We start from the raw sequence: 16,657 nt of genomic DNA, 5'->3' as shown, positions 1-16,657 counted from the left end.
CCTCGCAAGACTTCCCCCGTGCACTGACAGCCCCCGCTCTCACATGCTTGGGCCATAAACCACCCCTTCAGAGCGGCCCTGCCTCGGAGTCACATTCCGTACCTGGCTAAGACCTCCCTCCATCCCTTTCATGATCACACATCCTTTGATGAACCCCCTTCCTCTGTGCCCGATTGTCCGACCCGATCCCAGGCCATCACCTAGGCCTACGGATGCAGTTTATTGCCCCCTACAGTAGGAAGCTGCCCCTCTTCAAAGGACCTACGACTGATCAAAGCCCCCACCCCATGAGATCCGATCAGCCACACACATTCCGGGAACCGGCGGAATGTCCAGCTGCGCAACAGTCCTCACCTACTGAGATCGGGGTGGGGACTTCTACTGTAAATGTGTGTGGGAAGGGGCTTGAAGCGGGGATTCCTAGGATGGCTTTCCGTACATCAAAGTATTGACAAGCATGTGTTCCATGCAATAAAGCCATAAACCTGTGTATAAGAGGCCAGGCCTCAGAGATGCGGTTAGAGCACCTCAAGAAGATACCCTGTTGTCTGATTTGATGCGTTCTGCTCCGTCGGAATAAAACTTCTGTTTCCTGCCTTCCAGTCTCCAGCGCCTGCCTCTTTGTTTGATAATTTCGAGTGGTATGAGAGGCGACTAACGCCGGGCAATACTTAAAGGTTATCGGTTGAAATCTGCCCACCCTTTTACAATGTAATTAAAAGTAACTTGGGTGAAACAATCCTACTGCGAGAGCACATTTAACGACTGTGAACGGCCGCTCGCTATTTGTGCTCTACTGCGTTTAGCGCTAGTTAATAATGCAAAACGCCTCCTCGCATCCATTTTGGAAGCGAGGGTGCACTTTGCAGAAAGAAAATAGTGCGCCATGCCGGGAGTAAGTAGGGGAAAAATACTCTCCGAACAGCACATTGATCACTATTTCGTAGCTCAAAATGCCTTCTGGCGCCGGTTTTGGAATTGGGGGGCATTTTGCGATGAGACAATAGCGTTAAATGCTGGGGGGAAATCTAACTCTAAAAGCAGATTTAGAGAGTGTGAGCAGCTGCTCGTGCTGGCTATTCCTGTTCTGGTGCATTTAGCACTAATTCTTAGCACCAGATTAATTCATGCGCCCATTTTGGACACGAGGGGCCTTATTTATGAAGGTCTTGCGCCGCCGGTTCGTCACTTTTAAAATGGGAAAAAGTGACGCACCAGTGGCGCAAGTCCTTCATAAATGAGGCTAGAGGAGTTTCTTGTGGCAAGAAATAACTTCAAACACTGAATTACCTTTGTTGTGTAACTGTGGGTAATCTTGTGGGATTTGATGGTGATTCCACGTCATTACCTACACTGCATTACGCGAGTAAATCCATTCCTACTATATTTACCGGAGCGGTCTTGTAATGCTTGGAGGAAATAAGGGAAGCATCCTCGTTCGTCACGTACAGAACTGCTTCTGTACCTAGGCGGTGCTGGGAAGAGATGATTCATCTTGGCCGGAGTAAAGCCTCTACATTACGCCCTCTCGCCGTTGTGTAATGTAAAGCAATCAGTCACTGGAGGAAGGAAGGCCAGGTGAGCAGGTTCTCCAGCCTTCTGCAGCTAATCGCGGCTGTGCCATGTCCTATGGTCAAACTACTCGTGACCTGTCAAGGATAACGCTGCCATTTCATCACAGAATCCTTATCCTTGTCACAGGCTATTTAAAACGGGGAGGCGGGTTTGCAGATCTTTTCCGATAACCACATGACCAGGTGCAGTCCATTTCTCCTGCGAGGGTTTCCTTTCCTGCTGTTGCTCCATTTCTGGAAACCTTGGCATTACATGACCTGGTTAATGTTTGACTGCTGTAGTCAGGCGGCCGCTATGAATTGTACGCGGCACTCGCAGCTCACAACTCTTCCCCATCAGCCGAGGAGGCGCTTCAGAGACAGACTATGGCGACGATGCTCAGCCCCGCTTTCTGCGCTACGTCAGACACAAGGTGAGGAGAGTCGAGGGGTTTGGCTGAATTGTTTGTTCCTACCTGCCACGGAGGGTTTTCTGTGCTTCGACTATTAACTTATGTGTGTGTAGGTAAAGTCACGAGCTGTACGTTTCTTTTAGTTTACAGGGCCAGTGCCGAGGTACTACCACGGGCGTAGTGTAGATAATAAAGCCCTCCTTGTGAGATGGGGGTTACATTCTGATCTCTGTGCAAACAAGAGTTTGCAGATGAGGGGGAGCTGGGAGTTTTGTGGTAAACGATCATCCCTACAATTTCCCCCTGACAATTTCCAGCAGGGCAAACCGATCGAAATGTAATCGTGAAAAATGCCAGCAAAAGAAGCAAAACATGCAGGATTTGAGCCTGTAAATACCATATTCACATACTGTGCCTTATTTCCAGGGCCCAGACTCTGAATATGTGGCATTTGCTTCACCAATAAATACCTCAACCCCAGTTATCGAGTGTGATAAATAAACCTCAGAAACTTCGCACGACTTGAAATCAGGGCCTTAATATTATACAACTGTCCTGACGCAGGGGATTATGTTTACAGTTTTTATCAATGAATCAACCAATTGTACAGAACGAAGGAGGCGAGGCACAACTATCTCTGCAGTTTGTGAAAGTGCTCTGATAGTGAGTCTACATCGAGATACCGCCATCACCACCCCTGGCTTCGGGTTCAGTCACCGGAAAACATTTCAAGGTGACACGAATTGTACATTTGTAGATTGTAACTGTCCTTCCCGACTTTGTGTGGTTAATGGAGTCTGCGGCTCATGAAACAGTGTGACGGAGAGAAACAAATATGCTAAGAATGTCAAACTCCACCTGCCCCTCTTGAATCTTTCCGTGTTTTTGGTAACGTAATGCGGATTGGCAGAAGAATGAATACAGAACAAACGTGCATGTACCTGCCCAGAATATCCTGCCCAGAATGAACTGCTCAGAAGCACCAGTCCCATGATGGATGAACAGAGCATGTGCATGTGGGGATGTGAGTAAGACAGCTTGCCACCTTATGGCAACACGGAAGCCAAACGCATAAACAAGCCAAATAGTTCCACCCCTCTCTGTATTAGTGTATTTGTGTGTGATTCACCCTGACAGCAGCAAAACACAATCCGGTGGGCAGAACGTTTGTCTTTTCACTGGCACTTTGACCAGTGTCATGAGCCTCGTTCATTTGTCCAAATCTCTTTTCTTTAAAACCTCAATTTTCATGAGCATCTTGTTGTACAATATGGTAGTACAAGCAGTCACCTAGGAAGCCATCAGCATTGGGCACGAGATTATCCCCAAATGTCTCCATTCTTCTGACCCAGGTGCCATAGAAAAGAGATTGCGGGGTATATAAAAGTAAATGTGGTTTTAGTGTGCCGAAAAAACCCTCGAGCAAGTCACGAACATGGGCTCTGTGGGTCTTCATCCTCTAGCTCGTACAGTCATCACAGGTTGTGCCTTTTCGGTTCACCCAGAGGTGCTTTATCAAACTGTTATATTTGGTTTATCGTATTATGCATATTTCCTGATTCAAACCTTGGAGAAACTCAGGACATATTTACAAGAGTATATAACCACCAGAATGTCACTATTAGCAACGTATGGTGGCGACATCCCTTTCTCCTCACTTACAAAGCGGCGTTACTTAAGGGTGCTTAACTCCGCCTTGTAAATAAGGTCATTTTCATGCTTTACTTATCTTGACTTATAGACCGCATAGTTAACCTAAGGACAATCACACACCTGCTTCCTGGCCACCCAAAGCGAACCCAAGGACCCTTCTACCGCCGGAGCTGCAGCTTCACCAGCCTCCGAGCCACCAAACCACCCACTGAGAAAGGACGCAACCACCTCAGATGCACTCTACCTAACACCCGCTCCGCCAGGAAACACTCCATCGAACTCTGGGACCTCCTCGATTCTACCTCCCCAGAAGTCGCCTTCCTGACGGAGACCTGGTTGAACCCTTCTTCGGCACCCGCCATCCCTGATGGCTACATGATCACCCGCAGGGACTGCACCAACGGAACAGGAGGACGAATCGCCATCGTCCACAGGAACACACTTAGAGTCTCGACCAGCACCAATGACCCCCTCAGCACCGCAGAACACCTGCACTTCCAGATCCTTACTGATTCCAACACCACCCTCAGAGGGGCACTCATCTACAGATCCCCCAGACCACGGCCACAGTTCAGCAACACCATTGCCGACTTCGTCAACACTCACGCCCTCACCTCCACAGACTACATCCTCCTCGGGGACCTGAACTTCCACCTCAAGAACAACAACACCACCAACTCCACCACCTTGATTGACAACCTCACCAACCTCGGACGACTCCTGGTGGCCGACCGCACTGGGAGCAGCACCGACACCTGTCGACCACGCACGCAACCTAGGGTTCATCCTCGACTCAACACTCTCCATGACCAAGCAAGTCAACACCATCTCATTCTCCTGCTTCAACACCCTCCGCATGCTCCGCAAGATCTACAGGTGGATCCCCACCGAAACAAGAACGGTCACACAAACCTCGTCAGCAGCAGGCTGGACTACGGAAACGCCCTCTACGCGGGAGCCTCGGCCAAACTCTAGAAACGGCTACATGCATACAAAACGCCTCCACACGCTTGATACTCAACATCTCTCGCCGCAGTCACATCACACCCCACCTAAAAGACCTGCACTGGCTTCCCGTCAACAAGAGGATCACCTTCAAGCTCCTCACCCACACACACAAAGCACTCCACAATACCGAACCAACATACCTCAACAGAAGACTCACCTTCTACACTGCGAACCGCCAGCTCTGCTCCCCCGACCTCGCCCTCGCCACCGTCCCCCGCATCCGAAGAGCGAACACCGGTGGCAGATCATTCTCCCACCTCACCGCCAAAACCTGAAACACCCTCCCCATCCTTCTATGGCAGACCCAGGACCTACTCACCTTCAGGTCCTGGCTATTCAAGCAGTAGCAGCACCCCTCCCCTCAGCGCCTTGAGACCCTCACTGGTGAGTAGTGCGCTTTACAAATGTTATGATTGATTGATTGATTGATTGATTGAGGCTTTCTCAGCGCGAACGGGGCGTGCAATGGGTGTTGCAGTGGGTGTTCCATTGCAACATCCATTGCTTTTTGACGCTGCCCCTTATTTACAAGGCTGGGGCAGCAGCAAAAATTAAGTCTGAGACTGGCGATACAAGGAGAAATTATTAATTACTCCTCGTTTTTTTTGCTTTTTGCATTTGTGCTCTAGCACACATAGAATGAGCAAATTGCCTTTCAAGATTGTTTATGTGCAGGAAAGTGTCCCACATTGCAGGCACCCTTGCAACATAGCGCAAGGGGGCAGCGCTGGTGCTAGGCAGCTTTTATAGTGCCAGTGCTAGGGGAAACACAGTGGTGCGCTGTATTTTTGAAGATATGGTGCATCTCTGCTCTTTAAAAATGTGCGTTGTTACCAATTTTGGCGTACCAAAACGCTCCGAAATTTTGTTGTAAATATCCCTCCTCAGGAGAGTTGGCAGGGAACTAAAAATCCTCTACTTTCTGGCGGAAACGCTAAATACCGGTAGACTTTTCCACAGAACTGTCGCTATTGCAGAGGAGATTCAGCCAGTGGACTGTTCTTTCTCCAGAAATTCAACGTTTTTCAATTCCCCAAGCTACGAGGCCCTAAAACACAGGTTCGTGTTAGTTTTGTATAATACTCGACACACAAAGAATCCCAGATACAGTCTCTAAAACAGTTCCTTTCCACCAACACTTTACACCCAGGTTCCGGTCAAACACTTGGCAGCAGCCCTGGAACCATTCAAGGCTTTTTCTTCTAACCTTCGATTTAATAAAGCAACTGTGCTGAAACCATGCACATTCTAGATTAAGGAACCTTGACCCAAAACTCTTTAAATAAGGAAAAAAAGTGTTCAATCAATTCGATAATCACAATATGGAGCCTTTTCCGCGACTCAAGCGCCCCCTCACCTTACACAACGATGTATATGGAAAAGATTACGCTTTTCCGTGGCTCACGTGCGTTCTCACCTTACACAACCTTCTATATGTCCGCCACGTGAGGGAGGCCGGCCTGCAGTTCCATCTCTGGGGATGCTGACACAGGGCTCACATAACTGGAAATAAATCACCTATTCCGCTAGAGTTCATTAACTTTTAACAAGCACTGAGTCTGTTTCTCAGGGGTTGTGAGCATTCTTTCACTCCTAACCTGTGATATGTAGACGGTGGGGTGGTTTGATAGTGTGACTATGCAAATCATGCCTTGTGGGAAAAGAGGGTAGGCCTCTGCATTGAAAAGAAAACAGCTATGGCCCCCATTGTTTACCTTTCGGCTTTACCCAGTTAATAACTTTCTCATGCCATTATGTAGCTAATTAAGATTATGTCCATCTGTTATGGACTGTGGGCTGGATGTACTGATGTGAAGGGGTTTCTGAGACTCACCTACCACTGAAGTGACTTCTTTAGGGCATAGGAAGATAAACTGCAAGAAAACTTTAAAGATTTAGAAACAGCACTGACTCTAGTTCATTGCCTTGGCAATGCTTAATGTGTTACAATTTGTTACATTGGTCCAGGCAAAATTCATAAACCCCGTTCTGTGATTGGGTATTCCGGTCTGAAGCAACGTGTCACTGTCGGAGGGTAGAATATTGAGCACTATCACTATGGCTGTTGTCTCAGAAGGAGGACAGAGCTGGGATGTGGCGGTGGTAGGGTACCAGTCTGGTAGGCCAGATTCAGGCCAGCAGTTCTCTTGTGACTCTAGCTCATGGGTACTTGCAAACGTTTTCCCTGGGGCCAAAAAGTTTGGTCTGTGGTGTGATCGAGGGTCGCATTGATGCCAGCATGGTGGATGCTTGGGGTTGTTTTGGGAAGTAAGGTGGCTGCAGGGGAAGCAAAGCTTGTACATCTGGTGGCTGAACTGCACAATGTAAAACCAGAAAACTTAGGATCAGTCCTGGCTTTCCCAGTTGACCACATTGTGTGATCCTAGGCAATTATTTTATTTGCCTTTCACTCATTTTTCTTCAAGATCACACATAAGTTGACCTCGAAATACATGGCTTTGGTGTGTGTGCTGTACAAAACCATCCCATGTGTTTGATTTAATAAACTATAATGTTTTTCATGTATAACAGCAGCCAAGGGCACCCACAGAGTTGCGTGCCTCTCAATTCACTATTATCCCCATTATTAGGCATTATTGGGTCCAATGGGCAGCCAAGCTGGTATTAAATTGCATTGAAAAGGTTGACGTTGGACAAGGACATTGGTGGCTATTTCTCACAAGACTTTTTTAACACAGTAGGATATAAGAAGGCTGCTCTTTTGACAGGGAGGCACAGAAAATCTTAAAACTGGAAAACCAGACCAACATACCTACTTCAAGGAAACACACTGGATGCAATGCAAAATCTGCCACATGATATTGAGCACAAAGTAGCCATGTCTCAGCACAAGGGGGGTGAGTGCACAGAGAGGGTCACACCTCCTTTCCCCTGCTTCATTTAACAATGCTTAGTTGAGAGCAAGGCTAATAAAGGCAGGTCAGGAGGTCTTTCTAGTGCAGGCGGTGTTACAAGTCGATCAGGAAACAAGAGATGCGGCAAAGGATCCTGGTCAGTGTCCATCAACGAGAGACAGCCCATCAACATGTAAAATGTATCGAGCCATGCAAGGTATCCTTGTGTGGCCCTGAGTGGCTTGGGAAATCTAGAGTAACGCAACGCAGCACAAATCCCTCAGTTGCGTTACTCTGTCCCAAGGAGGCATTCCATGGGTGGTGCACGAGTGTTCCCATGCAACACTCATGGAAGTTGATGCATTCTTAGATTTTCCATTACCGGTAGACCTGGGAGTGCGTCAAAATGCTACGTATCCCCAGGGCAGGCATAAAAAGGAGAAATAAAGGTAAGTAAAGAGGTATCTTCCTCTGTCAATGTGAGCTGCACTCTGCAGCAAATAAAAAAATGCCTCAGGGGATTATTTTTGTGCAGGAAGGTGCCCCTTGCTGCGCAAAAACAATCCTGCCTACAACACAGGCACCCTTGCACCATGGTGCAAGGGTGCCTGCATTGGTCCTAGGCATCACATTGTGCGCCAAATCCGGCAAATGACAGAAATGCACCATATTATGTTAAACACGGAACATTCCTGTCCTTTTCCCTCTCACGCGGCGCATCGCGGTGGTTTGGTGCGCTGCATGACTTTTTAATAAATATGCCCCTGAATGTCTCTCTTGCATCTTGTTACTGAAGAGTAGAGTCAATTTCACTCCAACCTTTGGAGCACCCATCTGTACCTCACTCACAACGCCACAAATGTGCCATATTGGCCACTCATTCCACCCACACTCTACCAGCTATGCATAAAATGGAGTCCCACCTTAGTAGAAGATGGCAGGAATGCACAGGATTGACCACCTCTCTCTCTTTCTTAGACCGCTCTCACTCACTCCATGCTGAAGCACAGGGACAAGCTCACAGGAGCATGTTTAAAGCACCCCTCCGACCCTCACGCATGAGACTCAAACTCTTCCCATGTAGGGCACCCTTGAAAGCGACATTTTACCAACCATCCAAAACAGACTATCCCACTGCAGACCACCTGGAAGCGCTTCAGAGCCGAAACATATGAATGAGGCGCTATACAAACTTCACAATACAACACTATCAAACCATACAGAAGTTTCCCTCACGGCTGATTAATGTGTACAGACAAACACATATGCCTGTTTGCCTAATGTACGTTTCATTCAAGAGAAATCAATGGTCGCAGGCAGATGTTGGAAGGCACACTGCAGCTTATTAATAGGAGCCCATTCCTCCTGTCATGTTTAACTTCTCAGAGCGGCTGCCAAAATCCACGGCTGACATTGGCGCTGATTCAAGGTAAACAGAGGCAGCGCCGCTCGAAAGTTGAAAACTCCCCTCTCCTTTATTCTGTCAGTTTCTGGCGTCCTTTGTTATTTAAAGATGGGCTCGTGGTGGACGGCTCTGCCCTCCCCTTGACATACTTTCAAAAGTTACTTTTAAAAGTCAAGGCTCGGTCACCAATCACACAGAACGACTCTTAAACGTTGCCCAATCACGGTGTCAGGTTTCCGGTCTATTTTTGGATGCAGTGAATGGGACCAAGTGACACCGAGTAGCACTCGGCTCCTCCCACACAACCCTTTTCCAGCCAGGAACTGGATCAAGTGGCAGATTTGATTTTTAAAAGAGAAATCTTATGCACTAGCACAGCTATGACAGGTGCAGCAGGAGAAGTGGCGCCGGAGTTCATGGTGGTCAGGGGGCCCTTTGCACCCACATTATGTCTCTCTTCAGCACCCACCAGGGTGTGAGGGGTACTCCTCCCTGCTTTGATTAGTGCCCACGGGCTTATTCTAAAATAGACATTATAGAGTGTAGGGAGTGGGGAAGGGGGTAGGACTTTCTGTCAACTCAAAAATCAGTCCACTGGGTTGCCATCAAAGAGAACGCACGCACTTTATAGTGATGTGCCCGTTGCACAAGTTGGTGTGTACTCTAGGCACAGCTGCTCTGATGTGCCCACTTAGAATGCAAGCTGGGTGGCACCGAGTTCACAGAAAAGCAAAATAAAATAAATAAAAAACAAATGCAAAAAATAGTGGGGGCAGAAATAGACTGATTAAAGTGGGGCACCACTGCTGGCAACTATACCAGGGTCACACCTTGAGTTACTCATGGGCTCCAATGTTGTAATGCCCGGCCAAAGGACCCTCAAGCTAGCCATATGGCAACTATTTCCACAGAGAAAAAGGAATTAGGAAATGAGGTGGAGGTCCTACTTCAGAGCCATTTTCTGAAACTTGTGGACAATGTGGGGCAGACCTCTGTCCCACCTTGGGAAGCCCCATTGCATCTTTCCTTTCTAAAGCACTTGTGCCTTCAATGGAACTGCTCACAACACAGAGGAGAGTTTAGGGGCATCTCCCACTGCCGGTGCTCCCAGTCAGTGGCACGGGATGCCCAGCTGCTCCTGTCTATTCGCTGCCCAGGCACATGGAGGGAGAACTATGCCCGTCTCAGAAGGCTGACTTTGGTGTTACTATGAAGACTTGTGTTTTTGTCATTTATTTAATTTTCGATTATCCACTTATAATAGTTTTATTCTGTACCCCTTGTAAATAGTGCACTGATAATAAATGTTATGATTGCATTGGATATTAGTCAGATTTACCAGTGTTACTATGCTCAGCTAGACTTGCAAAGTTATCTTCACTTAAAGAGCATTTTATATTCAAGAGTGAAATCTCATTATTTGCATTTGATAATGCCTGTGGTGTATTATTCACCATTTATACAGCCCTTCCTGGGAAAGAAAGCTGTATTCGGCCCCTTTTCCCGATTCCTCTTGAAGTGAAACACATAGGTAGAATGTTAAGGCCTTCCTGGGATGAACATTTTGCTCATAAGTGTGTCCCTTTATGTATTGGGAACATCTCCAGTCCCAGAGGCGGCTGCTCCTCATTGGCGGAGGAGTGTCGTCCCACTGGCTCAGAGCTAGTAGGTGAAAAATAAAATGATGTTCCATCATCGTGTTATTTTTCACCTGCTGGCTGAGCCAGCGTGTGTAGGGAGGGGTGGGGCCATGGGCGGAGGACCGGTTTGTGCACTCCTAAGTGCACATGTTTGCTTGGCTGGCTGCATTAGGCTTGTCAAAAACACATGTGCACTTAGGTTTCTTCAACCAGGCTGTATTGAACAGCCGGGTTAGAGAAACAGCACAGACTCCCTGTCCTGAGCGGAATGTCAAACCAGTTCGCTCATGCCAATCCCTGTGCTGCTCTCACAGCGTGAGAGCAGCACAGGCATTGCACAAGGAGTCTGTGATGCTGTCCCAGTGTCTGCTGTGACCAGAAAGAACACTGAGGCGCGACGCAAGAGGTGGCCGGCAGCTTCAGGTAAGTTCCTTTATTATTAAACCCCCTCCCGCGCTCCACCTCCCGCACTCCCTCCACTATTTTTTGTTTGTGGCGGCCACCACAGTTCAGTCCTTCAGGCAATTTCCAACTATTCGTGGTTTTGTTGGCCTGCAAAAGACTTTCAGTGCGGGCCCTTCGGTCATGGAGCCTCTACACTTAGGGGGTTATTAACAAAAGTCTTGGTCCCTGGAGGATCACTTTTTTTATGCTCTGCACGCCCAAGCCTATCAATCATATCAATGAGGACACCCAAAACCACTTAGCGTGGCCTCATAGATATGGAGGAAGACAGAGTAGCACAAGTGGCTGCGTTTCTTACTTTGCACCAACGAGGCATTCCATGGGCGTTGCAGTGGCTTCTCCCTCTCATCACCCATGGATTTTGAGGCCGCCCCAGAACGAGGAGCCATATTTTTATTTCTGCTTGTGTTTTCCTCTTTCCATGTGTACTGCTTTGTGCAGCACACATGGAAAGAGGGAAACGCCTCTCTGGATTTTTGTGTGAAGGAAGGTCCCCACTCCCTGCACAAAAATAATCCTGCATGCAACACAGACACCTTTGCACCATGGTGCAAGTGTGCCCCCATTATTGCTAGTCAGCATATTGTGTCCCATCGCAGGGGGAAGAACAGGAATGCACCTTATTTAATAAATACAGTGCATTCCTGCCCTTTCACATTACTGTAGGGCAGGGCAGCAAGAAGACTTGCGGCACTGCCCTAAGTCAATTTCCTGTAAATATTGGCTTTGGGGCGCATAGCTCCGCAACTATGTTATTCTTCATTACGTTCCACCCATGCCAAGGTGAAGCTGAAGTCCTTTTAATTCAATTAGAAAATAGTTGCTCGGAGGCTCCTTTAGAATGCTGTTACACCACATCTGTTATGTTTTATCAAAGAGGGAAATGTGTAGTTAGTTGCAACCAGTCTCCCTCAACAACAGCAAAATCACAAACAGAAATATCTGAGAATTTCTGACACCAGAATTTAGATTTTGGAGTTTAAAAGTGCTTAAAAAGTGCAAAGTCACTCCTTCCAAGCGGACCTCTGCCAAGCCGGGACGTGCTTTCTGTCATGTATCCCAGGCGAATGTTGGCAGATTTTCACGGGGAACGCGTGGTATTTTTCCAAATGCCCGCCCAAGGGCCTGCCCAAGGACTTTGGTTTCCCATATCTGAAATTAGTCACCCAGGGATGTAATCCTGCAGTTGGCAAGAACATCACTTAAAATGCCCACAACACACCAGGGCAGGCACTGTTGATTAACATTTGTATTGTCATTCAGCTTCCAGTGAGAGACCTATAAAAGTAGGTGGGTTTTTCTACTTTTCTATTTTTTCTGAGCTTCTGCTGCATGTAAGTGTATCGGGGAATTGGTTATGATTTGCAAAGGTTCTATTGAGAAATTATACCAAGAAGGACTACAGATCCAACTACCTTCGTGTGGCAAATCTTACATTAACTTGATCAAACGCCACAAATAAAAACACACTACTATATGTAAAAAAAGACAAGAATAGGTAGAAAAGGGAAGATAGATTTGTCACAGGGATTCTATTGGGAAAGCAGAACTGTGCCTTTTGATGTTAGGATATCAGAATGGAGGGACTGAGTCTCTCTACTAATTTAGTACTTATAGGCCCTAATCTGACTAGCTCACAGTGTCTCACCTAAACTCCTAACCTTCCAGAGTAGCAGGTGTTTTTGGCAAACCTAGAACATAACCCTCTAGTCCCCAAGGAACTGTGAAAACAGATCATCCCCTTTCATTTCTCACTCATGCATGTTCATAGTAAACAAAGGAAAGACCCAAAGAAAGTTAACAATATGTTTATTGAAACTATTGTAGCCTATTTTGAAGGAAGTGTGCTGTGATAAGTAAACAAATACAACAAATCAACATAATCAACATTACTAGCTGGCTGTATATAAAGAACAACCCAACCATGGCAACTAATATATCTTTCTAGGCCTACCCTAACTATGTGAGCACAGGGATATATTAGTGATCTCTGGGATTAGCAAAAGACCGCATACCTGGTGTGTGTAGTTAGGTGGTCTGCATCATAGTTGGAAGCTCAGTTTACGCAAGGCTGCTGCCTCCATTCCAGGGCTGTCTCTCTGCTGGAATTCTCCTCTTTGCCCCCCTAGGGGACGAGACATGGTTTATATGATAAGAACTATTGTCTTAGACAACTGCAGCTGTGCTACTGTGGTATGTCTAAAAAAGTTGTGATGATGCTGACTGGACATAAGAAAACAGTACACCATGTCGTTCAACCTTGTACGAAATGTAAGAAGAGTCATTGAATAAAAAATAATATGTATAGCATATTTCTAAAAAGCATCATGTCACAAAAACAAATATATTATGTGTGACTGTGCTAAGCAGTGGCAGGCTAAAACAGCTAATACACGAAACAAAGGGAGTACCAAAGTGGTCCCACAAGGGAAATCACTACAGCATCTATAGAAGGATGATTACTAGTATAATTCAATATGTGGATTGTTAAGTTTTCTGAATTCACTGTTCTTTGAAATAACATGCAAGAACACATAAGCCTCACCTTTAAGACAGTTATTTGGTCAAGAGTGCAGTATACTGCAATAATTTAAAATCCCTGACCAGGTTCCGCAGACTCAGAGACACATGGCCACCTGTCAATCTGTAATCCGAAAAAATAGCAGCAAAAACACAGGGGAAAGTCTTAAGGAGTATTGGGTGCCAAGGGATGGCACATGAGGGTCTTTCTAAAAGCGGTATACCAAATCACCTTCTCTTCCCCCTACATCCACTCCAAACCTGGGGGTGATCGCATGGCACTTCCCATCCTGGAAGTGGTGTTAACCCAGCCTTTGGCAGGGGAACATCTCCTTCTATTTGTAGGGTGGAAAGGGGTGGTATTGAAGTTTGAGAATATCCACAAATCTATATGATTCTGAGAGTTCCCAAATTTCCAAGGCAAACCACACTCTTTCTTACCTCTAGAGTGAGCTTTACCACTGCGCACGTCTCCACACTATTAGTAGAAAAAGTCACAGTTATAAATACATTTGCACCCACCAGGAATACATTTGTGAATTCCTAGAAGGAATAAATGAATTATTGTGGGATATAAACTCATACTTTTATGACTAGCATTTTTATTTTTATTTTATTTGACATAGTTTTATATAGCGCGAACTTGACCTGAATCGGGTATCAGAGTGCCTTACATAGCACCAGTTGCATTACATGAGGACATTCATTTTTTTGAGACACAGTGAGATTAAGTGATTTTCCCAGAATCGCAGGATGTTTATCGTCCTTGCCGAGACTCGAACCCAGTTCCCCAAATTCGAGGTCGACCGCCCTAATCATTAGGCCAGCTCCTCTATGTCTTCGAACATGCCAGCTACTGAGATTTGGAGAGAAAGAAAGAGAGAAAGCTAAGCATGTTCCTATGACAGCCCATACCACCCCAATTCACACCTGTTTGCCCTCACTTTGAAACTATGGGGCATATTTAAGTAGTTTTCGTGTAGCACAGCAAGCCACCTTGCTGCGCTGCGTGAAAGGTCAGGAATGTGCGTGGTTCAAGGTAGATGCAACACCTACGTAAATATGTCCCTGTCCCTTATGTTATATGTGAATCACACTTACAACCACTACATCTATCCTACAATTGACGAGTCCGGAGCATTTTACAGAAACATTATAACACCACTATAAATGCGATTCAAAGTGGCCACTTGAACACTTTCAAAGTTTGGAACGATGAAGCACACGCTGTTGTGACAGAGGGACCTTGCTGTAAGAGCAACTTTTTTATATTCCTGGTCGAACCATTGCCAAACATTGGTAACTTGGTTTAACCAGGCTTCAGCTGCACATCTGGTTGGGGAACCATCCATGTGGATTCTACCGTTGGCACTGAGAGTGACTAGATGTTCAGTAACTGTGGTCTAAGTCACTGTAGGTGGCTGGCACCACTAGCCGTGATACCCACTTGGTACAGTAGGACCAGTGGTACTGATGTGGCATTTGAGACACTGATGGTGACAAGTGGCATTTTCCATGATTGTAGCTGGGAGGCCCAAGGGGTCACTGTAGGAAAGTTATATCTGACTTGTCTTTATTATGATTATTAGTGCAGAGGCTGCATGTCAAAATATGGTGGAAAAAATATCGACTCGCCAAAAAATAATCGCCAAAATGTTGTCTACCACTATATTGTGAAGTTAAGTATATATATGTATGTGCAAAATTACTATTGTTAACCCCACTTCTATGCATGTTGAATATATGTAACATGAAGGTACATATAAGTGGAGTTAACAATAGTATATGTATAGTTAGCTACATGTGCTTGCCTTCACAATATTGTGACAGTCGATATTTTGGCCACATCATCTTGATATTAGAAGTTCAATATTCTGGTCAAAAATCCTATGTGGATCTTGTTAAATTTGCCAATATGTGTGCTTGAGGATTGTTGTGTACCAAAAAGAGCAAACCGGTATACCTTTGTTTACATATATCTTAATATTTTGCCTTGAATTAAAAAAAAGTAACTTGACCTCGCAACACCAAACATCAAGACACCACCAAGGTGAGGTGATTACTACTCAGAACAGCCCTCACAGTTTTTGGTTGCAGACATCACCATGCATTGCTTTCTCATTCCTGTGTTTCTTTTGTGACATGAGATGTTAAACTATACTATCTCTACGTACTATAAGATCAGAGTGTTTCATTCCTTCCAGTGTATCATGACATCAATTGTATCTTTTCAGATTTGCTCATGTTCACCAACATAAGGTAACCAAGCATCCAAGACTCGGCAGTCACTGTTCTGCTCACAAGGTAGGCCAATGTTCTTATTCCACGTTTAATTGAATAAATATCACTACCTATGGCTGAATTGTAATCATAGACAAAAGTACCTTATACTTTTGTATCATTAATACCCTCCAAAATGTTGTTGATCTCAAATGCTATCACCAATGTAGAGGTGGCTATCCTAGATTTATTAGGTCAAGCCCAACAGACAGCGCAAGCTTTCTGGTTGAGAAAGACATATTGTGGGCTTACCAAGAACATACAGGGGCTTATTGTGCACCCAATGCTTACCATTGGTTGGGTATAATATCACTTTTATTTGCTTATGTTCTATTAAATGGCTTTCCTTGTTTCAGTCTGTGCATCTTGTATTTGACCCTCCCATGGAGCATAGCCTCTTTACCAACTCTGTCATTGGCAGGCTTCTGGTCATATTTAGTTTACTCAATTCTTCTTTTTGTTTAAGCATTCCGTGAAAGTGCATGAGTTTTTGAGCTTTCTCCCTTTCTCCCTTTATCCATGTTACTCTCTCACCCATGTGCTTCTCTCCCTTCACCTGCACTCATTCTGCTCTCTCTTGCCTGTGTGCTTTCCTCTGATGCTCCAAGTAACTATATTCACCTGTGAATTTGTCTCTTAGCCCATGTGTTCTTTATCTTATATTGTTTCTCCCCTGCCCACTGCATTATTATTATTATTATTATTATTATGTTTCTTATATAGCGCCTGAATCGACCCCCGAAGGGGTATCTCAGCACTTGCCTTGGGAACCCGTCCTGGCTTTTCCCTGTGAGATAGCCCCTACAGGGCATCCCCGAAGTGAAAGCCAGGCATTCCGCCGCGGGGGGGGCCGTTGTGGAGATTA

The 16,657-nt window shown here is 45.8% G+C and overlaps 1 protein-coding gene across 1 annotated transcript in view; it reads left to right on the top strand.

The window, feature by feature from the left end:
* The first annotated feature begins 1,543 nt into the window (after positions 1–1,543).
* Positions 1,544–16,657, top strand: part of LOC147747309 (E3 ubiquitin-protein ligase RNF170-like) — a 33,452-nt gene continuing 18,338 nt past the window's right edge. Inside the window, exons 1-2 of the mRNA XM_086936222.1 lie at positions 1,544–1,987; positions 15,747–15,816. Coding sequence (XP_086792348.1) covers positions 1,941–1,987; positions 15,747–15,816 — 117 coding nt within the window. The 5' untranslated portion in view covers positions 1,544–1,940. The remainder of the gene's footprint in view (positions 1,988–15,746; positions 15,817–16,657) is intronic.

The sequence above is a fragment of the Lissotriton vulgaris genome, chromosome 1_1 (genome assembly GCF_964263255.1).
Source record: "Lissotriton vulgaris chromosome 1_1, aLisVul1.2, whole genome shotgun sequence".
NCBI lineage: Eukaryota > Metazoa > Chordata > Amphibia > Caudata > Salamandridae > Lissotriton > Lissotriton vulgaris.
The sequence above is the reverse complement of the archived record's forward strand: the minus strand, read 5'-3'. Positions and strand labels throughout refer to the sequence as shown.